Below are 25,361 nucleotides of genomic sequence, written 5' to 3'. Positions count from 1 at the left end.
GCTCTCACTCTCACCACTGAGGCTGAACTGTTGGGGATGTAGATGCTGAGGTTCACTTTCTCTGCAATGATTCTGGCCTGTCAGGATTCAGGATGTTGTCAATCCCTGCAGGGAATGATAAGCTCCAGGATCTGGGGGCTCAGAGGGACATGGAAACAGACTCTTCCAGATCCTGATTCATCCCAAACTCCTGGAATGAATCACCCTTGTTCCCCTCCTGCTCTGTTCCTAGAGGCAGCAATCCTGTATGAAATCCCACCTTTTTCCTACAGCCAAGGCAAGAGGGCTGTGTGCAGACCTGGCAAGGGGCTGCTGCTCACCACAGGCTGGCCCCAGGAGTGGACACCCAGCAGAGGGACGTGCTTGTCAGCTCTGTCCTTCAGGGACTGTGCACATCCAGCTGGATTCACCACAGCAGGCATAACCCTCCTGTGCTGGGATGGCTCTTGTCTGGAGGAGGGAAGATAGGAATTCTGCTCCTTGTCCTGCTTGTGTGCTAAGAGTTATTGCAGCGGGGAGGCCTAAAGGGGAGTCCTGCATGGTAAAAGCCAGAAACACGTGGGAATGTCGCTAAAGACCCTGGACACGGCAGGCCTTTCCACCCAGTGCCAAGCCCAGCAACTCAAAACCATTCCATGATTCTAGGACAAAAGCTTTCCAGCTCGGAGATGGGGGAAAAAAGAGATACAGAGACACAGCACAGAGCCTTTTTTCATTGGTGTGATATTGTATTTTCTGTTGTCTAAGTTTTCTGAATTTGTTCAGCAAAACCAGTACAGCTAGAGGACATTTTTTTGTGTGACTAAACAAAAAGCAAACAGCTCTGCTCAAGGACACAAAGGACATTGAATCTCTGGATATGTGTCTTCCATTCCTGTGTCTTTCTCCTGGAGAAGTCCATTTCTTTTCAGCCAGAGGCTGCTGGACCCACTCAGAGAGCACACAAGAACACAGCACCAGCTTCAGTGAGCCTGAGCCTTCCTGTGTTTCCTGAGCCACCCCATGCACGGGGGATGCTGGACAAAGCTCATTTCACTTTCACACACATGGTCCCACCCCACACAGTGAAGCTGTATCAGGGCTCCCCACCCCTCCCCGCACAGCCAGCGCTGTTCCCAGCTCACTGCTCAGCTCCCAGCTTTACTCAGGACAGGGGTACTTCCATCACACAGTTACTGCTGCAGCTTCACAAATTCGATGATGCATCAAGTCTGACATGACGTCATTCCAGTTGTTGAGAGATTTTTCAAGCACATGCATTACCGTGCAGTTCTCATCAAGGTATTCACTTGGTTCTCCGTGTCGCCAGAACCTGGGACAGAGACAGGCTTGTTACTCCCCAGTGTCCACCGTAAAGCACTGCTGGAAAAGGCTGCAATGGGATGCAAGACTTGAAGGAAAGAGACAGAAATTTCCAATGCTGCTTCATGGACAGAAGCAGTGCTCTTCCACTCCATATTCCACTGGCACCAGTGTCACGTGGAAACCTGCCTCCTCCCTACAGCTTTCCAGCACAACAGGTCCCTCCTCCATCCTGCTGGGGGGAACAGATCACCACCACTGACCCCAGGCACCTCACACCCAGCTGAGGCCCGTGTCAGCTTCCAGAGCAAGTTTGTTTTCCAGAAGAGGACACAGCAAGGACAGTCCTGGTGCTCTCTCCCTTAGCCCCATCTCTTTCCCTGCATTCCAGCACAAGCCATTTTGTGCATACAGGTGCAGTGAATGGAGGTCAGGCCAGGCTGGTAATCAGGCTTCTGAAAGGTCCCTGCTGCCAGCAAGTTGAAGTTTTTTCTATGCCTACAGCCTTGACTTCCATGTCACAGTTAGTTAATTCATAACCAATAATCAGCACAGACGGGGCCATGTGAACCTGGTGTACCACACAGCCCTCTCCTGCTGTATCCTTGATCTCTCACCAGGAACTCTGGTGACAACCCCCTCTCAAGCACCAGCTGAACCTCTCACACCTCTCCTATTTTAATTCCCTATCAGGAATTACACCAAACACTCTTCATCCAGAGATACTCACGCTGCTGTCACATTATATGGAGTCTTGTCCACCCACTGCCACTTGCCCACCTTCTCTGCGAACAGACCAATGTAGAAATTCTCTCTTCTAGGAGGTTGTTTTATTAGCATGGAGAGGAAAACCTGGCAATGAGAGAGACAGGGCATAATGTCAATGAGGAGCAGGTTTGAGCACAGGGAGACATCAGGAGTCCCTGCGGGGTGGGGCTGGTGGCAGAGGGGGCTGGTGCTGCAGAGGTGCAGACAGGACATTCCCCATTACCTGCAGGACAAGGAGGGACTCTGAGTCCCCTCCAGGGCCCAACACTGTGTCTCTGCCTGCTGGATCCCTGTCTCAGCCCTGTGCACGTACCTGTTCTTCCTTGCTGTTGATCACCACCAGCTGGGATCCCATCCCAGTGCAGTTCTGCTCACTCTCAGCCCAGTTCATTGTGTCAGAGGACAGGAAATAGCAGCTTCTTTGAAACCTTTTCCAGCCCTTTGGGCAGCACGTCCAGCCTCGTGCTGTGCAGGGAGAGGACAGAGAGGTGAAGCCTACTAACAAGAGATGGTGATTGCGAAGATCCACAATATCCAGGGACCGTGCTCATGTCCTCCTCAGTGACTTTTCTTGACAGAAAGTGTCACTGTAGGACACGAAACGATTCACACTGACATGGCTCAATGTATGATATGAAAAAGATGTTATTTATTCTGTGACTTTAATATTTAAAGATTTTTGACAATGGCCAGGGATTACATAGGGTAACCTAACCAGTAATTTAACCAGTAACTTAACCAGTTAGGTTACCACTTTTCCAATCACAATAGTCGTGAGAAACTTCCATCAGAAGACGTTTCTGTAATAGAATATATAAACATCTATGTTTATAGTTCCTTTCCTGAGAAAGTGATTTTCAACTATGAAAACAAGATCAGAACGTTTAATTCTCAAAGCGACAAGAAAATGCTTGAAAAATCAGAATACTACAGACATTTCTTCCCATTGCTTTGGGGTATGAGAAGTCAGCTTTGTGTACCCAAAGCCATTACAAATCCTTGTAATGGGGTCACGGGTCTCGAGAAAGTTCTTTTGGTGATGTTCTTTGACTTGTCCTGCTACAGCCTCCTTGAGGCCTTAAGGCCAAGGAAGAGGGGACATTGCAAGTACTGACCTGTGCCTTGTGGCACCGTTGAGTTGCAATTCCACTCCAAGAACTGCTGCTGCAGGGCTGTGGGCTGGTCAGTGCTGTGGCAGAAGGGAACCACTGCAAAAGAAGAGGAAAGGCAGCAGGATTACCCCTTCCTCACAGCTCCTCACACAGCATCTCTGGCCCATCTCTGGACTCTCCTGCCACCACTTCCCCACCAAGCATTGTCCCAGCTGTCACCTCTCCTGGCCCAAACCAGTGGCACAGCTGCCTTCCCAGCCAGAAAGAGACCGTCTTCCAAGTCAGCAGAAGGACCCCTGGAAGCACATCCCACTGAGGACATGCCACACATGGCAGGATTGATCCCACCCAACCACAGCCACTCTGCCGTGCACACAGCTGGAGCCCAGCTGCCAGTCTACAAAGCAGCATCTCATTGTCACCCTTTGTCTCTTCCTAAACTGCCCATCAACTGGCATTTGGAGGAGTCACCCATCAGCTGGGCCTGTTCCATCAGCAACACACAGTCCAGGTGAAGATAATCACACATAGTGGGAGCTGCTGAAACCAGGGTGGAGCATCAACTCCTAGGCCTTGCTAGCTCCCAGTTTGTGGGGAATAATGCACTGTTGGTCACAGGCCACATCCACAGACCCAAGGACTTCCTAGTAAGTCAGACACTCAGGAGTATGGATTAGGAGCTGATCAGGGTGTGCTTAGTGATCCAGATGTCTATTTTCATCAATCATTTGATTTAGAAATATTTTGACTTAGAAGCAGAACAATTGTAGTGGCTTTGGTGCCGGATTAGTGAATTGCTGTAATGGAAATGCCTGGCTGACCACTCCCATTGCCAATAAAGGTCACCTTGTTGCTACACAAAGAGAAAAGATGTGAAGAGAGGTGACTTTTGGTTTAGATCAGCGGAGGGATTTGACTACTGTGGAAGTGTTCATTAGAGATCTTTCATTAGACCCTTTAGAGATCGATAAGGGTCAGTGTGTTCCTCAGTTAGCCACGAAACATCTGTTTGCTGAGAAACTCTGTTATGCCTTAGCCTTGCTGAGGAAGCAGGATAGGAAGTCATTGGCTCCCAGTCCTCTGGAAACCCTTCCATCAGAGAAGTGTTGTCCAAGCTCTGAGCTCATGCAGACTGAGAGACTTAACAGCAAACTGCTCTGACAGCCTTGCAGCCACCACAGGCAGTTCCTTACACAGACATCCAAGAGCTCTGCCTTATGCCCAGATATTCAAATGATGGATTCAAAGCTACGGATATCTGCTCACAAAGTTGGAAACTGCATGGAGAGGGAACTCTGACCTGTGTTTTGGTGAAGGGCATTTGCCTGCTGGCAGAGGGACTAGCATAGGGGTTTTCCACCTGACCAAAGGCAGTCACCCAAGCCCTCCTCCCATTGGAATTAAGACACCCTGGAACCCACCAAGGCAGATGATCACAAATGCAGCTTTGATTGCAAGGGCAAAGATAAGGAATACCCAGATGTTCAGCCAGGAGCAGCTTCTCTCTTCTGCTGGGGCTGAAAAACACAAAGCAAGAGTGAGCATGTCAGAGCCCAGAGTTGGGGGCAGCATAACCCAGGTGGCTCCATACCCCAATAGCCTACTGGTCCCTTGTTCCAAGGACTGGGGAGCCCCAAGGTGCTGGAAGCAGGTCCTGCGGCCTGTCACTAGCAGTGGCTCAGAGCCACAGAGTACGGTAACACAGGGGCTGCCCTGAGGCTGTTTTCTTATTTCCCTGTTTCTTACAAGACATGTCTGTATTTTTCCCAATCCTCACTCCCTTTTTGTCCTGTCAGACCTCCTTTCTCCTCAAAACATCTTTCTTGTTGCCTTCCATTTTACCCCTGTCGGTCCCTGAATGCTCTTTCTAGACCTCCCTCCTCTTCCTCTCTCTTTACAGCTTCTTTCTCTCACTAGCTGTATTTTGCCTGTGTACCATGAGCCCCTTTCTGCAATGGCACGGTCCCCCAAAGGAGTGACTGCCCAGCTCAGGGTGTGCACAGCCAGACAATCAGAAGGGATTGCTTCCACAGGGGGAAAAGGCACTTGGGAGCTCTTGGGAGAGCTCTGGCTGGGTTGTCCTTCAAGACACCAGAGATGGGAGCAGGGACTTGTGCTCGGCGTGACGCGGAGAGCATTACCGGGGGAATCACAGAAGGATGGCACCCCTCAGCCCCACTGTGTACAGACAAACGACTGAAAGGAAGAGCAGGGAACAGTCTGCTTGCACTTCATTCCCCCTGGCTCTAGGAAGAAGCTCATTCTGCCAACCTGGGCACTGCCCACTTCCCTCATCTGTTGCTTTCCTCTTGTCCTAAGCCCCATCCTCTGGCAGGAGGCCGGTGACCACACCAGGGCCAAGATCCATCCCAGCCCTGTCTTTCCCCCATCTCTTTTGGCAGGAGGACAGAAAGGAAGGAAGGTTTGGGGGTTGGTTACCTGCAGTTCCAGGACTGACTCTGCTTTGGTGATCCATCACCTCTACAAGAGGATCACTCTTCTCCAAGGGTCCCCGTTACCAGTGTGGCCACAAACAACCTTCCTCCTGCACAGGCCACCTCCCACACTGGTGAGGGCCTGTCACAGGCTCTGATGTGATGTGCTGAAAACCTCATATCCTGGGTGTACCCCACAGCACATGGAGATTGGGGAATTTTCATCATTTCCCTGCCAGGATATTTCACAAGATGCTCATTGCAAAAGAAACTCATTGAGGCAAAGGAAAACAAATGAAGGGGAGCATCAGTGCAGCTCACACAGTCTCCCTTTGCACAGCCTCAGGCAGTTCCACAGGTCATACATGGCCTTCCATCTCTGGTGCGTGCAGAGACGGTGTGTGTGCATGTGAAAATACATACCTGGGCCGGTATATTTGGCATTTCTTAGGAAAGGGCTAAACCCACTGAGCACAGCCTGGAAAAGAGAACCAAGAATCACCAGGAAAAAAAGCCAAAAACCAGGAAAGCATATCTATGACTCAGTCTGGGCCCTGCCCATGCCCTGTGCAGTGCCCATGTGCATCCTGAGCTCAGAAATCCAGAGCACAGCAGAGAACTTGCCAACACTGTTTTGATTGAATTCCATTTGAAAGGAGGCTGTGGCTTTGAGCAAAGGGGTTCCATATGACCTGGCATTGTGGGGCAGAAGGATCACAAGGCAGTGCCAAAGTCCTTGTATGTGACAAATTATGAAATCTCTCTTAGTTGTGGCTGCAAAAGCTGCAGACATATGTGGAACAGACTAAATGGGAACACAGCCTTGTTCTATCAGCTGGTTCCTCCCTTTGGAGTAGAATGCATGGGTGCAGTGTCACAGGAGTGGAAGAGCTCATGGCAAGAGCACAGCCATTTCAGCTGAAGCATCAGAAGATCAGGGCACAGAACTGCTTCCAGGTGAGGACAAGCCTGAGCTCCCTGTAGAAGACATCCTCTGCTTCTGTTACTTTGTGCACAACAGGCTGCAGGCTGGGTCAGAGCCTATGTTTCTAAGCATCTTTATGGAACTAATGTTCACAAGATCTCACCCCACATACATAAACATCCAAAAGACCCATGCAACCTCCAGTCTCCCACCAGCCTGCCAGGAAGTTCAGCTGCAAGAACACATCTCATTTGTGGAACACTGGTTCTCTGGTCCCACCCACTTCCTGCTGGAGATTCAGGGTTCTTGTGTATCCACACCTCTTCCAGCAGCAGTGAACCACAGGTGAAAGCACAGAGTCACATTGTCACACTGCAGAACTGTGGGCCTGTGCCTGCTGCACCCCTCAGTGCCTTGAGTGAGGTCACCCATGGCACTCAGCTGCCAGGGTGCTTCTAACAGACAGAGGTGGCCAAGTTGCAGAGCACCCTGAGCTCAATGGCCACTTCCTTCCCACTTCTCTCTCCTCTCTCTCTTAAACAGTTTTTGCTTCTTCCAAACTTTGTTTTCAGAGTGTTTCTTCTGTGCCTCAGATGCCTTTATCACTTGCTGCTGTCCAGCCCATCTGACCAACATGAAGTGGAATGGGTAAGGCTGGAGAGGGTTCCAAGTATAAAGAACAACAAATGTGCTCCATGTTCAGAAATTAACTTGGTGGAGGACGTTTTTTCTTTCTCAGTGGTTGATGACAGTTTCTCCATCAATGTGAATCTCTTGAGCAGTCCTGCTATCCAGTTTCCTTGAACTCCAAAGGGTTTGAAGGGAAAGAGTTGTCTGCAACACTGACATAAAGGCAAGTAGCCTGGAAGGAAATACTAAGAAAGCACAAGGCAGAAAACACAGGAGAAGTGCTGGCAGCAGGGATAACACAGGAAGAGAGAATTAATCCCAGAGAAAGTTGCTCCCACAACTTGTGCCTGGTTGCTTTGCCCTCTCACAGCCAGAAAACCAGCCCCACAGCCCTGAAGCCCCAGCAGGGTGTCAGGGCAGCTCACAGGGGCAGCTGTCAGGTTCTGCAACTTGGGCTGCAGTTTGTGAGCTTTGTTTTCAGCAGTAAAGTACAAACAATCCAGGAGGACACTGGAGGTTCCTTCTCATGGAGCTTTGTGAGACAGGTTATGCAGGACCCAAGGATGAGATGGACTCAGCTGGCTCTCACTCTCACCACTGAGGCTGAACTGTTGGGGATGTAGATGCTGAGGTTCACTTTCTCTGCAATGATTCTGGCCTGTCAGGATTCAGGATGTTGTCAATCCCTGCAGGGAATGATAAGCTCCAGGATCTGGGGGCTCAGAGGGACATGGAAACAGACTCTTCCAGATCCTGATTCATCCCAAACTCCTGGAATGAATCACCCTTGTTCCCCTCCTGCTCTGTTCCTAGAGGCAGCAATCCTGTATGAAATCCCACCTTTTTCCTACAGCCAAGGCAAGAGGGCTGTGTGCAGACCTGGCAAGGGGCTGCTGCTCACCACAGGCTGGCCCCAGGAGTGGACACCCAGCAGAGGGACGTGCTTGTCAGCTCTGTCCTTCAGGGACTGTGCACATCCAGCTGGATTCACCACAGCAGGCATAACCCTCCTGTGCTGGGATGGCTCTTGTCTGGAGGAGGGAAGATAGGAATTCTGCTCCTTGTCCTGCTTGTGTGCTAAGAGTTATTGCAGCGGGGAGGCCTAAAGGGGAGTCCTGCATGGTAAAAGCCAGAAACACGTGGGAATGTCGCTAAAGACCCTGGACACGGCAGGCCTTTCCACCCAGTGCCAAGCCCAGCAACTCAAAACCATTCCATGATTCTAGGACAAAAGCTTTCCAGCTCGGAGATGGGGGAAAAAAGAGATACAGAGACACAGCACAGAGCCTTTTTTCATTGGTGTGATATTGTATTTTCTGTTGTCTAAGTTTTCTGAATTTGTTCAGCAAAACCAGTACAGCTAGAGGACATTTTTTTGTGTGACTAAACAAAAAGCAAACAGCTCTGCTCAAGGACACAAAGGACATTGAATCTCTGGATATGTGTCTTCCATTCCTGTGTCTTTCTCCTGGAGAAGTCCATTTCTTTTCAGCCAGAGGCTGCTGGACCCACTCAGAGAGCACACAAGAACACAGCACCAGCTTCAGTGAGCCTGAGCCTTCCTGTGTTTCCTGAGCCACCCCATGCACGGGGGATGCTGGACAAAGCTCATTTCACTTTCACACACATGGTCCCACCCCACACAGTGAAGCTGTATCAGGGCTCCCCACCCCTCCCCGCACAGCCAGCGCTGTTCCCAGCTCACTGCTCAGCTCCCAGCTTTACTCAGGACAGGGGTACTTCCATCACACAGTTACTGCTGCAGCTTCACAAATTCGATGATGCATCAAGTCTGACATGACGTCATTCCAGTTGTTGAGAGATTTTTCAAGCACATGCATTACCGTGCAGTTCTCATCAAGGTATTCACTTGGTTCTCCGTGTCGCCAGAACCTGGGACAGAGACAGGCTTGTTACTCCCCAGTGTCCACCGTAAAGCACTGCTGGAAAAGGCTGCAATGGGATGCAAGACTTGAAGGAAAGAGACAGAAATTTCCAATGCTGCTTCATGGACAGAAGCAGTGCTCTTCCACTCCATATTCCACTGGCACCAGTGTCACGTGGAAACCTGCCTCCTCCCTACAGCTTTCCAGCACAACAGGTCCCTCCTCCATCCTGCTGGGGGGAACAGATCACCACCACTGACCCCAGGCACCTCACACCCAGCTGAGGCCCGTGTCAGCTTCCAGAGCAAGTTTGTTTTCCAGAAGAGGACACAGCAAGGACAGTCCTGGTGCTCTCTCCCTTAGCCCCATCTCTTTCCCTGCATTCCAGCACAAGCCATTTTGTGCATACAGGTGCAGTGAATGGAGGTCAGGCCAGGCTGGTAATCAGGCTTCTGAAAGGTCCCTGCTGCCAGCAAGTTGAAGTTTTTTCTATGCCTACAGCCTTGACTTCCATGTCACAGTTAGTTAATTCATAACCAATAATCAGCACAGACGGGGCCATGTGAACCTGGTGTACCACACAGCCCTCTCCTGCTGTATCCTTGATCTCTCACCAGGAACTCTGGTGACAACCCCCTCTCAAGCACCAGCTGAACCTCTCACACCTCTCCTATTTTAATTCCCTATCAGGAATTACACCAAACACTCTTCATCCAGAGATACTCACGCTGCTGTCACATTATATGGAGTCTTGTCCACCCACTGCCACTTGCCCACCTTCTCTGCGAACAGACCAATGTAGAAATTCTCTCTTCTAGGAGGTTGTTTTATTAGCATGGAGAGGAAAACCTGGCAATGAGAGAGACAGGGCATAATGTCAATGAGGAGCAGGTTTGAGCACAGGGAGACATCAGGAGTCCCTGCGGGGTGGGGCTGGTGGCAGAGGGGGCTGGTGCTGCAGAGGTGCAGACAGGACATTCCCCATTACCTGCAGGACAAGGAGGGACTCTGAGTCCCCTCCAGGGCCCAACACTGTGTCTCTGCCTGCTGGATCCCTGTCTCAGCCCTGTGCACGTACCTGTTCTTCCTTGCTGTTGATCACCACCAGCTGGGATCCCATCCCAGTGCAGTTCTGCTCACTCTCAGCCCAGTTCATTGTGTCAGAGGACAGGAAATAGCAGCTTCTTTGAAACCTTTTCCAGCCCTTTGGGCAGCACGTCCAGCCTCGTGCTGTGCAGGGAGAGGACAGAGAGGTGAAGCCTACTAACAAGAGATGGTGATTGCGAAGATCCACAATATCCAGGGACCGTGCTCATGTCCTCCTCAGTGACTTTTCTTGACAGAAAGTGTCACTGTAGGACACGAAACGATTCACACTGACATGGCTCAATGTATGATATGAAAAAGATGTTATTTATTCTGTGACTTTAATATTTAAAGATTTTTGACAATGGCCAGGGATTACATAGGGTAACCTAACCAGTAATTTAACCAGTAACTTAACCAGTTAGGTTACCACTTTTCCAATCACAATAGTCGTGAGAAACTTCCATCAGAAGACGTTTCTGTAATAGAATATATAAACATCTATGTTTATAGTTCCTTTCCTGAGAAAGTGATTTTCAACTATGAAAACAAGATCAGAACGTTTAATTCTCAAAGCGACAAGAAAATGCTTGAAAAATCAGAATACTACAGACATTTCTTCCCATTGCTTTGGGGTATGAGAAGTCAGCTTTGTGTACCCAAAGCCATTACAAATCCTTGTAATGGGGTCACGGGTCTCGAGAAAGTTCTTTTGGTGATGTTCTTTGACTTGTCCTGCTACAGCCTCCTTGAGGCCTTAAGGCCAAGGAAGAGGGGACATTGCAAGTACTGACCTGTGCCTTGTGGCACCGTTGAGTTGCAATTCCACTCCAAGAACTGCTGCTGCAGGGCTGTGGGCTGGTCAGTGCTGTGGCAGAAGGGAACCACTGCAAAAGAAGAGGAAAGGCAGCAGGATTACCCCTTCCTCACAGCTCCTCACACAGCATCTCTGGCCCATCTCTGGACTCTCCTGCCACCACTTCCCCACCAAGCATTGTCCCAGCTGTCACCTCTCCTGGCCCAAACCAGTGGCACAGCTGCCTTCCCAGCCAGAAAGAGACCGTCTTCCAAGTCAGCAGAAGGACCCCTGGAAGCACATCCCACTGAGGACATGCCACACATGGCAGGATTGATCCCACCCAACCACAGCCACTCTGCCGTGCACACAGCTGGAGCCCAGCTGCCAGTCTACAAAGCAGCATCTCATTGTCACCCTTTGTCTCTTCCTAAACTGCCCATCAACTGGCATTTGGAGGAGTCACCCATCAGCTGGGCCTGTTCCATCAGCAACACACAGTCCAGGTGAAGATAATCACACATAGTGGGAGCTGCTGAAACCAGGGTGGAGCATCAACTCCTAGGCCTTGCTAGCTCCCAGTTTGTGGGGAATAATGCACTGTTGGTCACAGGCCACATCCACAGACCCAAGGACTTCCTAGTAAGTCAGACACTCAGGAGTATGGATTAGGAGCTGATCAGGGTGTGCTTAGTGATCCAGATGTCTATTTTCATCAATCATTTGATTTAGAAATATTTTGACTTAGAAGCAGAACAATTGTAGTGGCTTTGGTGCCGGATTAGTGAATTGCTGTAATGGAAATGCCTGGCTGACCACTCCCATTGCCAATAAAGGTCACCTTGTTGCTACACAAAGAGAAAAGATGTGAAGAGAGGTGACTTTTGGTTTAGATCAGCGGAGGGATTTGACTACTGTGGAAGTGTTCATTAGAGATCTTTCATTAGACCCTTTAGAGATCGATAAGGGTCAGTGTGTTCCTCAGTTAGCCACGAAACATCTGTTTGCTGAGAAACTCTGTTATGCCTTAGCCTTGCTGAGGAAGCAGGATAGGAAGTCATTGGCTCCCAGTCCTCTGGAAACCCTTCCATCAGAGAAGTGTTGTCCAAGCTCTGAGCTCATGCAGACTGAGAGACTTAACAGCAAACTGCTCTGACAGCCTTGCAGCCACCACAGGCAGTTCCTTACACAGACATCCAAGAGCTCTGCCTTATGCCCAGATATTCAAATGATGGATTCAAAGCTACGGATATCTGCTCACAAAGTTGGAAACTGCATGGAGAGGGAACTCTGACCTGTGTTTTGGTGAAGGGCATTTGCCTGCTGGCAGAGGGACTAGCATAGGGGTTTTCCACCTGACCAAAGGCAGTCACCCAAGCCCTCCTCCCATTGGAATTAAGACACCCTGGAACCCACCAAGGCAGATGATCACAAATGCAGCTTTGATTGCAAGGGCAAAGATAAGGAATACCCAGATGTTCAGCCAGGAGCAGCTTCTCTCTTCTGCTGGGGCTGAAAAACACAAAGCAAGAGTGAGCATGTCAGAGCCCAGAGTTGGGGGCAGCATAACCCAGGTGGCTCCATACCCCAATAGCCTACTGGTCCCTTGTTCCAAGGACTGGGGAGCCCCAAGGTGCTGGAAGCAGGTCCTGCGGCCTGTCACTAGCAGTGGCTCAGAGCCACAGAGTACGGTAACACAGGGGCTGCCCTGAGGCTGTTTTCTTATTTCCCTGTTTCTTACAAGACATGTCTGTATTTTTCCCAATCCTCACTCCCTTTTTGTCCTGTCAGACCTCCTTTCTCCTCAAAACATCTTTCTTGTTGCCTTCCATTTTACCCCTGTCGGTCCCTGAATGCTCTTTCTAGACCTCCCTCCTCTTCCTCTCTCTTTACAGCTTCTTTCTCTCACTAGCTGTATTTTGCCTGTGTACCATGAGCCCCTTTCTGCAATGGCACGGTCCCCCAAAGGAGTGACTGCCCAGCTCAGGGTGTGCACAGCCAGACAATCAGAAGGGATTGCTTCCACAGGGGGAAAAGGCACTTGGGAGCTCTTGGGAGAGCTCTGGCTGGGTTGTCCTTCAAGACACCAGAGATGGGAGCAGGGACTTGTGCTCGGCGTGACGCGGAGAGCATTACCGGGGGAATCACAGAAGGATGGCACCCCTCAGCCCCACTGTGTACAGACAAACGACTGAAAGGAAGAGCAGGGAACAGTCTGCTTGCACTTCATTCCCCCTGGCTCTAGGAAGAAGCTCATTCTGCCAACCTGGGCACTGCCCACTTCCCTCATCTGTTGCTTTCCTCTTGTCCTAAGCCCCATCCTCTGGCAGGAGGCCGGTGACCACACCAGGGCCAAGATCCATCCCAGCCCTGTCTTTCCCCCATCTCTTTTGGCAGGAGGACAGAAAGGAAGGAAGGTTTGGGGGTTGGTTACCTGCAGTTCCAGGACTGACTCTGCTTTGGTGATCCATCACCTCTACAAGAGGATCACTCTTCTCCAAGGGTCCCCGTTACCAGTGTGGCCACAAACAACCTTCCTCCTGCACAGGCCACCTCCCACACTGGTGAGGGCCTGTCACAGGCTCTGATGTGATGTGCTGAAAACCTCATATCCTGGGTGTACCCCACAGCACATGGAGATTGAGGAACTAGCATCTTACTTTGCCAGGATATTTCACAGAATATTCATTCCAACAGAAACTCATTGAGGCAAAGGAAAACAAATGAAGGGGAGCATCAGTGCAGCTCACACAGTCTCCCTTTGCACAGCCTCAGGCAGTTCCACAAGTCATACATGGCCATCCATCTCTGGTGCGTGCAGAGACGGTGTGTGTGCATGTGAAAATACATACCTGGGCCGGTATATTTGGCATTTCTTAGGAAAGGGCTAAACCCACTGAGCACAGCCTGGAAAGGAGAACCAAAAATCACCAGGAAAAAAGCCAAAAACCAGGAAAGCATATCTATGACTCAGTCTGGGCCCTGCCCATGCCCTGTGCAGTGCCCATGTGCATCCTGAGCCCAGAAATCCAGAGCACAACAGAGAACTTGCCAACACTGTTTTGATTGAATTCCATTTGAAAGGATGCTGTGGCTTTGAGCAAAGGGGTTCCATATGACCTGGCATTGTGGGGCAGAAGGATCACTAGGCAGTGCCAAAGTCCTTGTACGTGACAGATTATGAAGTCTCTCTTGGTTGTGGCTGCAAAAGCTGCAGACATATGTGGAACAGGCTAAATGGGAACACAGCCTTGTTCTATCAGCTGGTTCCTCCCTTTGGAGTAGAATGCATGGGTGCAGTGTCACAGGAGTGGAAGAGCTCATGGCAAGAGCACAGCCATTTCAGCTGAAGCATCAGAAGATCAGGGCACAGAACTGCTTCCAGGCGAGGACAAGCCTGAGCTCCCTGTAGAAGACATCCCCTGATTCTGTTACTTTGTGCACAACAGGCTGCAGGCTGGGTCAGAGCCTATGTTTCTAAGCATCTTTATGGAACTAATGTTCACAAGATCTCACATACATACACATCCAAAAGACTTGTGCAACCTCCAGTTTCCCACCAGCCTGCCAGGAAGTTCAGCTGCAAGAACACATCCCCTTGTGGGGTTCCCCGGTCCCACGCGCTTCCTGCTGGAGATTCAGGGTTCTTGTGTATCCACACCTCTTCCAGCAGCAGTGAACCACAGGTGAAAGCACAGAGTCACATTGTCACACTGCAGAACTGTGGGCCTGTGCCTGCTGCACCCCTCAGTGCCTTGAGTGAGGTCACCCATGGCACTCAGCTGCCAGGGTGCTTCTAACAGACAGAGGTGGCCAAGTTGCAGAGCACCCTGAGCTCAATGGCCACTTCCTTCCCACTTCTCTCTCCTCTCTCTTAAACAGTTCTTGCTTCTAAATTTTTTCTATGCCTCAGAAGCCTTCCCCTAATGTCCTGCTTACTGTTAAGCTGGTGGTCACGTTCTTCTTTAACAGCAGTGGTTTAGGGAAAAATGAAACTCAAACAGGTATTAAATTCACCCAGCTGTTTGCATTTACACTCCTATTTTATCACTTGCTTCTGGATCGTCCAGGCCACTGAAAGAGTGGTGAAGCATCTCAGCCTGAAAGAGGCTGTGAAGAGCACAGTGCTCATGTTCCTACCTCAGGACACTGAAGTGGCATCGTTGAAGGAATTAATTCTGCATGAGGTACACATCTGCACTGTGAAGCTGGAGAGGACTGGGACACCAGGAATAGGAAAGGAGGATATTTGCAGCACTGCACTTCACCAGTTCCTTGATTGCTGTCATCAGCAGAGACTTGTGGTGGTTTCTAAGAGCTGCCTGTGACACTTCCTCACATCTGCTGGTGTTATTGACTGTATCCTGTGGAATTAAGTCAAATGTAGTTGACAAGAGTCAATACTACTGCAGTGGAAATAGTCTTGTTGAGAGGGACTTCTTGCACAAGTCTGCAGAGATAAGACAAAGGATAATGGCTTTAAACTGACAGAGGGCAGGTTTTGATTAAATATTAGGAATGAATACATTACTATGGGATAGGTGAGGCACTGGAACCTGTTGCCCATAGGAGCCGTGTCCCATCCCTAAAATGTTCAAGGCCTGGCTAAATGGGGATATGAGCAATCTGGTCTAGTGGAAGGAGTCCCTGGCCATGACCTGGGGGGCTTGAAACTAGACTATCCTTTAAAGTCCCATCCAACCCAAAACCATTCAATTATTCATGGATTACACCTCCACAGTTTAGAGATGGAAAAGAAAAGAGATATGGACACAGAGCACAGGGCCTTTTTTCACTGGTGTGTTATTGTATTTTCTCTTGTCTAAGTTTTCATAATTTGCTCAGCAAAACCAGTACAGCTAGAGGACATTTTGTGTGTGACTCAACAAAAAGCAAACAGCTCTGCTCAAGGACACAAAGGACATTGAATCTCTGGATATGTGTCTTCCATTCCTGTGTCTTCCTCCTGGAGAAGTCCATCTCTTTTCAGCTAGCGGCTTCTGGACCCACTCAGAGAGGACACAAGAAGACAGCACCAGCTTCAGTGAGCCTGAGCCTTCCTGTGTTTCCTGAGCCACCCCATGCACGGGGGATGCTGGACAAAGCTCATTTCACTTTCACACACATGGTCCCACCCCACACAGTGAAGCTGTATCAGGGCTCCCCACCCCTCCCTGCACAGCCAGCGCTGTTCCCAGCTCACTGCTCAGCTCCCAGCTTTACTCAGGACAGGGGTACTTCCATCACACAGTTACTGCTGCAGCTTCACAAATTCGATGATACTTCAAACATCTGACGTCATTCCAGTTGTTGGGTAATTCTGTATCCCTATGGATTATAACGCAATTCTCATCAAGGGTATCACTTGGTTCACCTTTTCGCCAGAACCTGGGACAGAGACAGGCTTGTTACTCCCCAGTGTCCACCGTAAAGCACTGCTGGAAAAGGCCACAGTGGAATGCAAATCTTGAAAGGAAGAGACAGAAATTCCCAATGCTGCTTAATGGACAGAAGCAGTGCTCTTCCTCCCTTTCTGATATCTCATTGGCACCAGTTTCCCATGGACACCTACCTCCTTCCTATAGCCTTCCAGCATAACAGTGGCTGGGGAACTGATCACCACTGTTCATCCCATGTATGGCATGAACAGTGCTCACACCTAGCAGAGGGCCATGATGGCCTCCAGGGCAAGTTTGTGACATCTCCCTCTGTTGCACCAACAGGCACCTTCACATCTTCTCTACTTCTTTCCCTACCAGGAATTACACCAAATTACTTCATCCAGAGATACTCACGCTGCTGTCACATTATATGGAGTCTTGTCCACCCACTGCCACTTGCCCACCTTCTCTGCAAACAGACCAATGTAGAAATTGTCTGGTTTCGGTTCTTTAGATTGTCTTATCTGCTCAGAGAGAAAAACCTGGAAATCAGAGAGAGAGCGTAATGTCCATGAGGAGAAGGACTGAGCACAGGGAGACATCAGGAGTCCCTGTGGGGTGGGGCTGGTGGCAGAGGGGGCTGGTGCTGCAGAGGTGCAGACAGGACATTCCCCATTACCTGCAGGACAAGGAGGGACTCTGAGTCCCCTCCAGGACCCAGCACTGTGTCTCTGCCTGCTGGATCCCTGTCTCAGCCCTGTGCACATACCTGTTCTTCCTTGCTGTTGATCACCACCAGCTGGGAGCCCATCCCAGTGCAGTTCTGCTCACTCTCAGCCCAGTTCATTGTGTCAGAGGACAGGAAATAGCATCTTCTTTGAAACCTTCTCCAGCCCTTTGGGCAGCACGTCCAGCCTCGTGCTGTGCAGGGAGAGGACAGAGAGGTGAAGCCTACTAACAAGAGATGGTGATTGCAAAGATCCACAATTTCCAGGGACCGTGCTCATGTCCTCCTTAGTGACTTTTCCTGACAGAAAGTGCTTGACAAATCAGGAATACTACAGACATTTCTTCCCATTGCTTTGGAGTATGACCAGTGAGTTTTGTGTACCCAAAGCCATGGTAATCCTTGTAATAGAAGTCCTTTCCTTTGTAATGGAAGAACTTTCAAGAAAGTTCTTTTGGTGATGTTCTTGACTTGTCCTGTGTGGTATTTTGACATTAATTGACACTTAGGGAAAGAAGAACCACCTACAGAAGTGATTTCTTTGAGAGAAGCTGCTGGGAGCTTCCTCTGTGCCTGAGACAGGCCAATAGCTGGCCAGTTCTGAGAACTGACAACATTTTGCACCATTCAAAATTAGGTCCGCCTCTGTGAATAACACCTTTTAAAAACCCAAGCCTGGGAACCTTTTGCTCTGTTCTGCTTCCAGTCTTGAACAGGTAACTGGGGGCCGACTCCCTGCCTGGCCTGTGCAGCCTGGCTGGGCCGGGCCAGGCTCTGCTGCAGTGCTGGCCCCTCATGGGAAGCCCTCCGGGTCCTGTTCCCCAGGGGGGGTTGAGCCCCCACTTCCAATGGGGGCCGAGCCCTTCCCAGGGAGCCTGCTGAGCCCTTTCCAGCAGCACCAATGGGCCAGGCCAGTCCCCACCTCAGCTGGAATTCTGCTGCCATTGAGTTTTACCGGAAACTGTCGAGAACGGGGAGGGGAAGCCATAGGCCCGTGGCGTGCTGCCTCTGAGTGCTAGCCTGGCTGCTGAGATCCCAGTGCAGCCACCAAAAAGTCATCCAGCATAAACAGTTCTGGCCGCTGTCCTGGCAGTGATCACATAATCATCCACAGGCCTGGGCAAGATATAACCCTTTCAATACACAGATGAGACCTGCAGACCTTGTTCGTCTCTCCAGGGAGAGAAAAGGACAGTGATGATGTGTAGAAAGACAACATGAAAACATCAAGGTCAGTAAAAGAAGGAGTCAAGCCTCAGATGGAAGAGGGATGAGGAGATCCCAAATGGGGCTGAAATATTATTTTGGTAGGGCCATGGAGATGGACAATGATGTACTGAATATCTCCTTTAATTCATGAGAGTATGGGGAGATGAAGACTTCAAGCTGTAGATCTGAGCAGAGACATTGATCAAACGAAGCAGATGCTGGAGTAGCTGTGATCCCATGAGACACTTGAACAGAGAGATGAGAGTCATGGAGACACTTTGCCTCCAGGGAGAGAAAAAGAAAACTTCTGTTTCCAGAGATGATCACAGAGACAGATGAAGAGAACCTTTGATTTTGAAAAATTCATCCTTAAATTAATACCCCATGAGTTCATGGCCCATGGACACACCTCTAGGAGGGCTGTGAAAATGGAGGAATGTCACAATGACAGAATTTTTTCCGGAGCGTCTGCTATTCATAGAAATTAAAAGCCAAGAAAAAACTGTTTCTTGTGGAGAAGTCTCCATGACATGACAGGAGAAAACTCCTCTCCCTACAAGGACTGAGGAAAGACAATTATATAGTTGGTGCTGTTTTAACATCCCAGGTTTTGTCTCTACATTGTTAGTTGGGAAAAAAAAAGTTGGGCAGGGGTAGGAAAGGTGTTCTAAAGGTTTTAATCTGGTTTCTTATTCTTGTAATCCTGTTAATAAAGTTTCTTTATTGCTTTTAAGTTTTAGGCCTGTTTTGCCCTTCTCCTAATCCATATCACACAAAGATAAATGAGTATGTGCCCTGCTGTTTTTAGCCAGGGATAAAACCCACCACATCCTGGTACAGCCTCCTTGAGGCCTTAAGGCCAAGGAAGAGGGGACATTGTGAGTACTGACCTGTGCCTTGTGGCACCGTTGAGTTGCAATTCCACTCCGAGAACTGCTGCTGCAGGGCTGTGGGCTGGTCAGTGCTGTGGCAGAAGGGAACCACTGCAAAGGGAGAGGAAAGGCAGCAGGATTACCCCTTCCTCACAGCTCCTCACACAGCATCTCTGGCCCATCTCTGGACTCTCCTGCCACCACTTCCCCACCAAGCATTGTCCCAGCTGTCACCTCTCCTGGCCCAAACCAGTGGCACAGCTGCCTTCCCAGCCAGAAAGAGACCGTCTTCCAAGTCAGCAGAAGGACCCCTGGAAGCACATCCCACTGAGGACATGCCACACATGGCAGGATTGATCCCACCCAACCACAGCCACTCTGCCATGCACACAGCTGGAGCCCAGCTGCCAGTCTACAAAGCAGCATCTCATTGTCACCCTTTGTCTCTTCCTAAACTGCGCATCAACTGGCATTTGGAGGAGTCACCCATCAGCTGGGCCTGTTCCATCAGCAACACACAGTCCAGGTGAAGGTAATCACATATAGTGGGAGCTGCTGAAACCAGGGTGGAGCATCAACTCCTAGGCTTTGCTAGCTCCCAGTTTGTGGGGAATAATGCAATGTTGGTCACAGGCCACATCCACAGACCCAAGGACTTCCTAGTAAGTCAGACACTCAGGAGTATGGATTAGGAGCTGATCAGGGTGTGCTTAGTGATCCAGATGTCTATTTTCATCGATCATTTGATTTAGAAATATTTTGACTTAGGAGCAGAACAATTGTAGTGGCTTTGGTGCCGGGTTAGTGAATTGCTGTAATGGAAATGCCTGGCTGACCACTCCCATTGCCAATAAAGGTCACCTTGTTGCTACACAAAGAGAAAAGATGTGAAGAGAGGTGACTTTTGGTTTAGATCAGCTGAGGGATTTGACTACTGTGGAAGTGTTCATCCCTTTAGAGATCGATAAGGCTCAGTGTGTTCCTCAGTTAGCCACGAAACATCTGTTTGCTGAGAGACTCTGTTACGCCTTAGCCTTGCTGAGGAAGCAGGATAGGAAGTCATTGGCTCCCAGTCCTCTGGAAACCCTTCCATCAGAGAAGTGTTGTCCAAGCTCTCAGCTCATGCAGACTGAGAGACTTAACAGCAAACTGCTCTGACAGACTTGCAGCCACCACAGGCAGTTCCTTACGCAGACATCCAAGAGCTCTGCCTTATGCCCAGAGATTCAAATGATGGATTCAAAGCTACGGATATCTGCTCACAAAGTTGGAAACTGCATGGAGAGGGAACTCTGACCTGTGTTTTGGTGAAGGGCATTTGCCTGCTGGCAGAGGGACTAGCATAGGGGTTTTCCACCGGACCAAAGGCAGTCACCCAAGCCCTCATCCCATGGAAATTAAGACACCCTGGAACCCACCAAGGCAGATGGTCACAAAGGCAGCTTTGATTGCAAGGGCAAAGGTGAGGAAGACCCAGATGTTCAGCCAGGAGCAGCTTCTCTCTTCTGCTGGGGCTGAAAAACACAAAGCAAGAGTGAGCATGTCAGAGCCTAGAGTTGGGGGCAGCATAACCCAGGTGGCTCCATACCCCAATAGCCTACTGGTCCCTTGTTCCAAGGACTGGGGAGCCCCAAGGTGCTGGAAGCAGGTCCTGCTCAGGGTGTGCACAGCCAGACAATCAGAAGGGATTGCTTCCACAGGGGGAAAAGGCACTTGGGAGCTCTTGGGAGAGCTCTGGCTGGGTTGTCCTTCAAGACACCAGAGATGGGAGCAGGGACTTGTGCTCGGCGTGACGCGGAGAGCATTACCGGGGGAATTACAGAAGGATGGCACCCCTCAGCCCCACTGTGTACAGACAAACGACTGAAAGGAAGAGCAGGGAACAGTCTGCTTGCACTTCATTCCCCCTGGCTCTAGGAAGAAGCTCATTCTGCCAACCTGGGCACTGCCCACTTCCCTCATCTGTTGCTTTCCTCTTGTCCTAAGCCCCATCCTCTGGCAGGAGGCCGGTGACCACACCAGGGCCAAGATCCATCCCAGCCCTGTCTTTCCCCCATCTCTTTTGGCAGGAGGACAGAAAGGAAGGAAGGTTTGGGGGTTGGTTACCTGCAGTTCCAGGACTGACTCTGCTTTGGTGATCCATCACCTCTACAAGAGGATCACTCTTCTCCAAGGGTCCCCGTTACCAGTGTGGCCACAAACAACCTTCCTCCTGCACAGGCCACCTCCCACACTGGTGAGGGCCTGTCACAGGCTCTGATGTGATGTGCTGAAAACCTCATATCCTGGGTGTACCCCACAGCACATGGAGATTGAGGAACTAGCATCTTACTTTGCCAGGATATTTCACAGAATATTCATTCCAACAGAAACTCATTGAGGCAAAGGAAAACAAATGAAGGGGAGCATCAGTGCAGCTCACACAGTCTCCCTTTGCACAGCCTCAGGCAGTTCCACAAGTCATACATGGCCATCCATCTCTGGTGCGTGCAGAGACGGTGTGTGTGCATGTGAAAATACATACCTGGGCCGGTATATTTGGCATTTCTTAGGAAAGGGCTAAACCCACTGAGCACAGCCTGGAAAGGAGAACCAAGAATCACCAGGAAAAAAGCCAAAAACCAGGAAAGCATATCTATGACTCAGTCTGGGCCCTGCCCATGCCCTGTGCAGTGCCCATGTGCATCCTGAGCCCAGAAATCCAGAGCACAACAGAGAACTTGCCAACACTGTTTTGATTGAATTCCATTTGAAAGGATGCTGTGGCTTTGAGCAAAGGAGTTCCATATGACCTGGCATTGTGGGGCAGAAGGATCACTAGGCAGTGCCAAAGTCCTTGTATGTGACAAATTATGAAGTCTCTCTTGGTTGTGGCTGCAAAAGCTGCAGACATATGTGGAACAGACTAAATGGGAACACAGCCTTGTTCTATCAGCTGGTTCCTCCCTTTGGAGTAGAATGCATGGGTGCAGTGTCACAGGAGTGGAAGAGCTCATGGCAAGAGCACAGCCATTTCAGCTGAAGCATCAGAAGATCAGGGCACAGAACTGCTTCCAGGCGAGGACAAGCCTGAGCTCCCTGTAGAAGACATCCCCTGATTCTGTTACTTTGTGCACAACAGGCTGCAGGCTGGGTCAGAGCCTACGTTTCTAAGCATCTTTATGCAACTAATGTTCACAAGATCTCACATACATACACATCCAAAAGACTTGTGCAACCTCCAGTCTCCCACCAGCCTGCCAGGAAGTTCAGCTGCAAGAACACATCCCCTTGTGGGGTTCCCCGGTCCCACCCACTTCCTGCTGGAGATTCAGGGTTCTTGTGTATCCACACCTCTTCCAGCAGCAGTGAACCACAGGTGAAAGCACAGAGTCACATTGTCACACTGCAGAACTGTGGGCCTGTGCCTGCTGCACCCCTCAGTGCCTTGAGTGAGGTCACCCATGGCACTCAGCTGCCAGGGTGCTTCTAACAGACAGAGGTGGCCAAGTTGCAGAGCACCCTGAGCTCAATGGCCACTTCCTTCCCACTTCTCTCTCCTCTCTCTCTTAAACAGTTTTTGCTTCTTCCAAACTTTGTTTTCAGAGTGTTTCTTCTGTGCCTCAGATGCCTTTATCACTTGCTGCTGTCCAGCCCATCTGACCAACATGAAGTGGAATGGGTAAGGCTGGAGAGGGTTCCAAGTATAAAGAACAACAAATGTGCTCCATGTTCAGAAATTAACTTGGTGGAGGACATTCTTTCTTTCTCAGTGGTTGATGACAGTTTCTCCATCAATGTGAATCTCCTGAGCAGTCCTGCTATCCAGTTTCCTTGAACTCCAATGGGTTTGAAGGGAAAGAGTTGTCTGCAACACTGACATAAAGGCAAGTAGCCTGGAAGGAAATACTAAGAAAGCACAAGGCAGAAAACACAGGAGAAGTGCTGGCAGCAGGGATAACACAGGAAGAGAGAATTAATCCCAGAGAAAGTTGCTCCCACAACTTGTGCCTGGTTGCTTTGCCCTCTCACAGCCAGAAAACCAGCCCCACAGCCCTGAAGCCCCAGCAGGGTGTCAGGGCAGCTCACAGGGGCAGCTGTCAGGTTCTGCAACTTGGGCTGCAGTTTGTGAGCTTTGTTTTCAGCAGTAAAGTACAAACAATCCAGGAGGACACTGGAGGTTCCTTCTCATGGAGCTTTGTGAGACAGGTTATGCAGGACCCAAGGATGAGATGGACTCAGCTGGCTCTCACTCTCACCACTGAGGCTGAACTGCTGGGGATGTAGATGCTGAGGTTCACTTTCTCTGCAATGATTCTGGCCTGTCAGGATTCAGGATGTTGTCAATCCCTGCAGGGAATGATAAGCTCCAGGATCTGGGGGCTCAGAGGGACATGGAAACAGACTCTTCCAGATCCTGATTCATCCCAAACTCCTGGAATGAATCACCCTTGTTCCCCTCCTGCTCTGTTCCTAGAGGCAGCAATCCTGTATGAAATCCCACCTTTTTCCTACAGCCAAGGCAAGAGGGCTGTGTGCAGACCTGGCAAGGGGCTGCTGCTCACCACAGGCTGGCCCCAGGAGTGGACACCCAGCAGAGGGACCTGCTTGTCAGCTCTGTCCTTCAGGGACTGTGCACATCCAGCTGGATTCACCACAGCAGGCATAACCCTCCTGTGCTGGGATGGCTCTTGTCTGGAGGAGGGAAGATAAGAATTCTGCTCCTTGTCCTGCTTGTGTGCTAAGAGTTATTGCAGCGGGGAGGCCTAAAGGGGAGTCCTGCATGGTAAAAGCCAGAAACACGTGGGAATGTTGCTAAAGACCCTGGACACGGCAGGCCTTTCCACCCAGTGCCAAGCCCAGCAACTCAAAACCATTCCATGATTCTAGGACAAAAGCTTTCCAGCTCGGAGATGGGGGAAAAAAAGAGATACAGAGACACAGCACAGAGCCTTTCTTCACTGGTGTAATATTGTATTTTCTCTTGATTAAGTTTTCTGAATTTGTTCAGCAAAACCAGTACAGCTAGAGGACATTTTTTTGTGTGACTCAACAAAAAGCAAACAGCTCTGCTCAAGGACACAAAGGACATTGAATCTCTGGATATGTGTCTTCCATTCCTGTGTCTTTCTCCTGGAGAAGTCCATTTCTTTTCAGCCAGAGGCTGCTGGACCCACTCAGAGAGGACACAAGAAGACAGCACCAGCTTCAGTGAGCCTGAGCCTTCCTGTGTTTCCTGAGCCACCCCATGCACGGGGGATGCTGGACAAAGCTCATTTCACTTTCACACACATGGTCCCACCCCACACAGTGAAGCTGTATCAGGGCTCCCCACCCCTCCCTGCACAGCCAGCGCTGTTCCCAGCTCACTGCTCAGCTCCCAGCTTTACTCAGGACAGGGGTACTTCCATCACACAGTTACTGCTGCAGCTTCACAAATTCGATGATGCATGAAGTCTGATCTGACGTCATTCCAGTTGTTGAGAGATTTTTCAAGCACATGCATTACCGTGCAGTTCTCATCAAGGTAATCACTTGGTTCTCCGTGTCGCCAGAACCTGGGACAGAGACAGGCTTGTTACTCCCCAGTGTCCACCGTAAAGCACTGCTGGAAAAGGCTGCAATGGGATGCAAGACTTGAAGGAAAGAGACAGAAATTTCCAATGCTGCTTCATGGACAGAAGTAGTGCTCTTCCACTCCATATTCCACTGGCCCCAGTGTCACGTGGAAAACTTCCTCTTCCCTACAGCACAACAGGTCCCTCCTCCATCCTGCTGGGGGGAACAGATCACCACCACTGACCCCAGGCACCTCACACCCAGCTGAGGCCCGTGTCAGCCTCCAGGGCAAGTTTGTTTTCCAGAAGAGGACACAGCAAGGACAGTCCTGGTGCTCTCTCCCTTAGCCCCATCTCTTTCCCTGCATTCCAGCACAAGCCATTTTGTGCATACAGGTGCAGTGAATGGAGGTCAGGCCAGGCTGGTAATCAGGCTTCTGAAAGGTCCCTGCTGCCAGCAAGTTGAAGTTTTTTCTATGCCTACAGCCTTGACTTCCATGTCACAGTTAGTTAATTCATAACCAATAATCAGCACAGATGGGGCCATGTGAACCTGGTGTACCACACAGCCCTCTCCTGCTGTATCTTTGATCTCTCACCAGGAACTCTGGTGACAACCCCCTCTCAAGCACCAGCTGAACCTCTCACATCTCTCCTATTTTATTTCCCTATCAGGAATTACACCAAACACTCTT

The 25,361-nt window shown here is 50.0% G+C and overlaps 2 protein-coding genes across 10 annotated transcripts in view; both read right to left on the bottom strand.

The window, feature by feature from the left end:
- Positions 1–25,361, bottom strand: part of LOC111944558 (C-type lectin domain family 4 member D-like) — a 39,779-nt gene that overhangs the window by 6,078 nt on the left and 8,340 nt on the right. For 2 of the 7 annotated variants that reach the window (XM_086882510.1, XM_086882514.1), the window contains one exon: positions 24,062–24,666. In XM_086882510.1, the coding sequence (XP_086738636.1) occupies positions 24,519–24,666 (148 nt within the window). In that variant the 3' untranslated portion in view covers positions 24,062–24,518. Of the gene's footprint in view, positions 1–8,457; positions 9,066–9,785; positions 9,908–10,136; positions 10,289–10,938; positions 11,032–11,154; positions 11,381–12,356; positions 12,603–13,374; positions 15,305–16,141; positions 16,329–16,735; positions 16,864–17,090; positions 17,243–19,147; positions 19,241–20,547; positions 20,644–21,235; positions 23,851–24,061; positions 24,667–25,361 lie in introns of those variants that run through there. The other 5 variants (XM_086882513.1, XM_023922550.2, XM_086882516.1 and 2 more) reach the window with 5 other exon arrangements.
- LOC111925924 (C-type lectin domain family 4 member D-like) lies at positions 705–5,739 on the bottom strand. 3 transcript variants are annotated; one of them, XM_086882518.1, is made up of 6 exons: positions 5,622–5,739; positions 4,604–4,699; positions 3,186–3,278; positions 2,384–2,535; positions 2,033–2,154; positions 708–1,312 (listed from the first exon to the last, which is right to left on the bottom strand). In XM_086882518.1, exons 1-6 carry the CDS (start codon positions 5,656–5,658, stop codon positions 1,165–1,167), a joined length of 648 nt encoding a protein of 215 aa, XP_086738644.1. In that variant the 5' UTR covers positions 5,659–5,739; the 3' UTR covers positions 708–1,164. The 3 variants fall into 3 exon arrangements, with proteins under 3 accessions (XP_023778340.2, XP_086738644.1, XP_023778327.2); XM_023922572.2 differs by lacking the exons at positions 4,604–4,699; positions 5,622–5,739 and adding an exon at positions 3,402–3,627 and having other exon boundaries at positions 705–1,312; XM_023922559.2 differs by lacking the exon at positions 5,622–5,739 and having other exon boundaries at positions 4,604–4,849.

Source organism: Cyanistes caeruleus, chromosome 3 (assembly GCF_971803275.1).
Source record: "Cyanistes caeruleus chromosome 3, bCyaCae1.hap1.1, whole genome shotgun sequence".
NCBI lineage: Eukaryota > Metazoa > Chordata > Aves > Passeriformes > Paridae > Cyanistes > Cyanistes caeruleus.
Note: the sequence above shows the minus strand (reverse complement) of the source record. Positions and strands in the feature narration are given on the sequence as shown.